This window comes from Ammodytes marinus (genome assembly GCF_949987685.1).
Source record: "Ammodytes marinus genome assembly, chromosome: 19".
NCBI classification, from domain to species: Eukaryota; Metazoa; Chordata; class Actinopteri; order Uranoscopiformes; family Ammodytidae; genus Ammodytes; species Ammodytes marinus.
Genome location: NC_137223.1, coordinates 1423696 through 1427500, shown reverse-complemented (window position 1 = coordinate 1427500; position 3805 = coordinate 1423696). Strand labels below are relative to the sequence as shown.

General features: G+C 47.6%; 1 protein-coding gene across 2 annotated transcripts in view; it reads left to right on the top strand.

Moving 5' to 3' along the window:
* Positions 1-3300, top strand: part of nhsl1b (NHS-like 1b) — a 118290-nt gene extending 114990 nt beyond the window's left edge. For both annotated transcript variants that reach the window (XM_080048334.1, XM_080048333.1), the window contains exon 8: positions 519-3300. In XM_080048334.1, the coding sequence (XP_079904460.1) occupies positions 519-1206 (688 nt within the window). In that variant the 3' untranslated portion in view covers positions 1207-3300. The remainder of the gene's footprint in view (positions 1-518) is intronic.
* Positions 3301-3805: the final 505 nt, after the last annotated feature.

Sequence of the window (3805 nt, the reverse complement as noted above, 5' to 3'; positions counted from 1 at the left end):
GTTTGTGTTTTTTGATTAATTTCATTGTGCCGCATCTGAGCTTTTCCTGCAGAGCTGCAGCGTCTGCAGCTTTCCTTTGTGAAAACACATTGGATTCCCTTAACAAAGAGCAACTCAATGCACCTTGTTGTTTTACTTTAGAAAGATTGGTGCGGTGACGCATGATAGCGATGATAGCTGGGGGCAATGCTGACATATGGCAAATTTGGGACAATGTTCTGAAGCGTGTAGGCCAAGTGTTTGAAGTGCAATGTTGAGCAAAGGTTGCTTTCTGCCCACTCATAAGAAAGCAACCTTTCTATTGCAGCCTTATTTGAATTTTAATAATTAGATTTGATGTCATCGTTTCCTGAAATTCTGCATTTCTGCCTTCCGACTCTTGATTTTCTTTGGCTTTTACAATGCCCTGAAATTATTTTCTTTTTCTACAAACTCACTAACCCTGCTTGCGCTCACTCACTCTTATAATTTCCACAAGCATGTCATTAATCTGTTGTAATGCACATCTCACCCTATAGGTCAAAGCGCAAGGTGCTGGGTCGCAGGGAGTCTGATGAGGAGAAGTCTCGGTCTGGGAGCCAGCCACCACAGTCTCCCCCCATGACCCCCACCAGCACGCCCCCGGGCCCGGCCTCCTCCCTGCCCCGCCAGGCCGGCTCCATCCAGCGCAACCTCCGCAAATCCTCCACCAGCAGCGACACCTTCAAGGCCCTTCTCCTGAAGAAGGGCAGCCGCACAGAGACCAGCTTCAGGATGTCTGCTGCTGAGATGCTGCGCTCCACTGACCCGCGGTCCCACAGGACGCGCTCTGAGTCTGCGTTAGACACAAGCCCGGCCTCTTCCCCCTCCTCTCCCACAGCCCTACACAGCCCCTTGACCTCTCCTGCCCGCGCTAAGAGGGCCACGGACGACTGGAACCGCTACGAGGCCTTGGCTCTGTCCTCGCCGACCTCACCTTCCTATTCAATGAGCGGACTAAAGTACGGCCGCTCGCGCACGCCGCCCTCTGCAGCCAGCAGCAAATACAACGCACGCTGCCGGTTCCTCAGCAGCCCAATGACAGTCATCTGTGAGCGTGAGGGCGAACTGGCTGAGAGCGAATACGGGGACACTGCAGACAGTCTGTGTGGTGGTGGACCCACGGCCCAGACTCTCCCTGTGCTCAAAGACTCCAATGGCACTTTATCTGAAGAGAGCAGAAGTTAAGAGAGCAAGGACGGCCCCTTAGATAGAGGGAGCTGAGCCCGCTCATCATACACAGGTAAGGGGGCAGGAAGAGGAGCCGGTCAGAAGGCCCTCTAGACACCTAGACCTCCCTGAGCCCCGTCACCCTCTGCCTCTTTAGGGAGTGGACATGTGGGGTCCTGATGTGAGTCAGAGGTGGCCCCCAGCCTGGACAGGGCTGGTCTTTATAGTCTGAAGTGAAGAACTGCTTTCTGCTGCAGCTTTGTAAGACTACCCATGACTCTCATTCTCCTTGGTTTGGTGACTCACCCTTTGTATTAAAAGAATAGTGTTTTCTTTTACGCCTGGTGTTCTTAGTTTGTGTTCCATTTGTTTTGCTGTTTTCTTACTTTTGATCTTGTCCTAAACAGGCTGGAACCCTTTTAGTTTCTTGGAATGACAAGGTTGAGATGGCTAACTGCGGTGAACTGAAGGAAAAGGAGAAGTCAAAAGGTGTTTGCTGAACTACGTAGCTAGGCAGTTGGTAAGAGTGGAACGTAAAGGCAGGCTGGACGCTTGCCGTGTGCATCTCTCTCCTGGTAGCTCTGGAAGGTGCTAGAGAGCACCACAGGGTTCAGGTTCCAAACAGCCCATGATACTGTGTGAAGAACTGGAGGACGTGGTACAACAGACAGCTCCACGATACAACTGCTCAGCTGTGGTCATCCCCATGTTTTACTTTGTGCTCTTAGGTCAGCGGTTTGGTTTGCAGAGCTGCCCTGCGTTCCAAATCACATACTTTTTACTTAAGTACAGAAAAGTTTTAGGGCCATGGAAGAGAAAAAAAATCAGTTAAGGAAGATTTGTTTTCATTATGTCAAGAAATATCAAGAATAAAGAAGAATACTCCAAATTGCTATTGGAGTTAGGGGGCATCTGGGTATTTTTGTCATACTGCATTTGACATGCATGTATGTATTGGGACATCCTAAACTTTTTTCTGGTATACTAAATAGTATGGAAGTATGGGGATTGGAACGCAGGGCTGGTGTGTTCAGGGGGTCCAGAGGAAGTGCAGAGGGCTCAGTGCTGCCACCTACTGATGGGCAGGAAGTGAACAGCTGTTGAGTGTGCAAATGTTTAAAACTAAACAGCAAATTTACTCTATAAAAAATTCTATTAATTGAATTTTAGGTTGGATATTTGGCACTGTGCCCAGGTCTCTCCTTGTTTGTGACTTAAAAACGTTGTTTTAAAGATTGTTTTAATAAACGGATGATGTCATGACCTGTGTTTTTGAGAATTCATTATGAATCTACAAATGTAAGCCAGAAAACACACAATAGAAGAAAAGCTTATTTTACTGTTGCGTCTTTTAGTGATCATGTTGGTTACCAAAGAGCTGAAAAAACTAACATCTGGCCGTTAATCTGGACGTGAACACAATCTGAGAGCTTGTCTCGTGCGTTTAGTCTGGCCCGTTGCTAGGTTTTCTGAGATCTACTAGAACTTTTTAGAGCTTAAATGATTTCTCTAATGCCGTTGACTTGATCCTTTTGCAGTCGTGTATGGTTCTGTTTGTAAATACATAGAGAAAGAAGTTTTAAGTAACATTTTGACTTATTTTCAAAAGACTGTACATTTTTTTAGAATAACCTGTGTTCGCTGGATGGGAGTGGTTTCCTATTTTTCATAGAGTATTTATTTTCACATAGCAGGGCTGCAATAGAGTCAACCAGCAAGGGTGAGGGAGGCATGGGGGACCACGTTTACTTACACTCATCCAACCGGGTCATTTATTTACTTTGAAAAGGTGCTTCAAGTTGAAAGAAAAATTATTCAATTATGTCAATATTTATGCTTAGGCCTGATGTCAATCAGTTTTTGCAATAGCCCACACCGGTGCAGCCCCCAGCTGAGTAAATGTGGTCTATATAGTGACAGTACACTTCATAACCTCCAAACAGCCATAAAACCCTTTGGTTTAATCGCCTGTGACCAAAGTGTGTCACCCAGCTCCCGCCCGGCCATGATTGAACACTTGGGTGAGACGTCTCAATCGCAGAGAGCTCTGTGAAAAGACGGGAGTGGTGGAATAGTAGTGTGAGTGGAGCTGAAGGCAGGCTGCTAACGCTCTTGTGTATGTCTGTGTAATAAATAAATAAAACATGGTGATATTTAAAGAGCTGGTCCCTGAGTCATTTATGTGTGTGTGTGTGTGCGCGAGTGTGTGTGTGTGTGCGCACACGTGTGTGATTCACGACCATCTGCCAGCCCAGCAACACCCCCAAATCACCACCTCATTAGCGGCGGTCGCCATGGCACCCACACTCGTCCGTCATCTGGAAAGCTTCAAGGGGCTATCTGTTACTGCCACCACCCAACCATGTCCCTGCAGGGTCATCAGTTATGTCTCCTTCTGGACATCCTATTAGAACACACACACACACTGAATCACACAGGCTCCTAATAGACCCACCGACCTTACTGACTCCAGAGCAGTGTTTAACCACCCTGACTTACAGTTCAGTGGCCCGCGTCCAAAGACTCAATACAGAGACCCTCTCAACATTCATCCCAGGTGCCCGTCGCCCTTTCACCGTCCTCAGCACGTCCAGGGTACCATCCCCCGGGCACACCA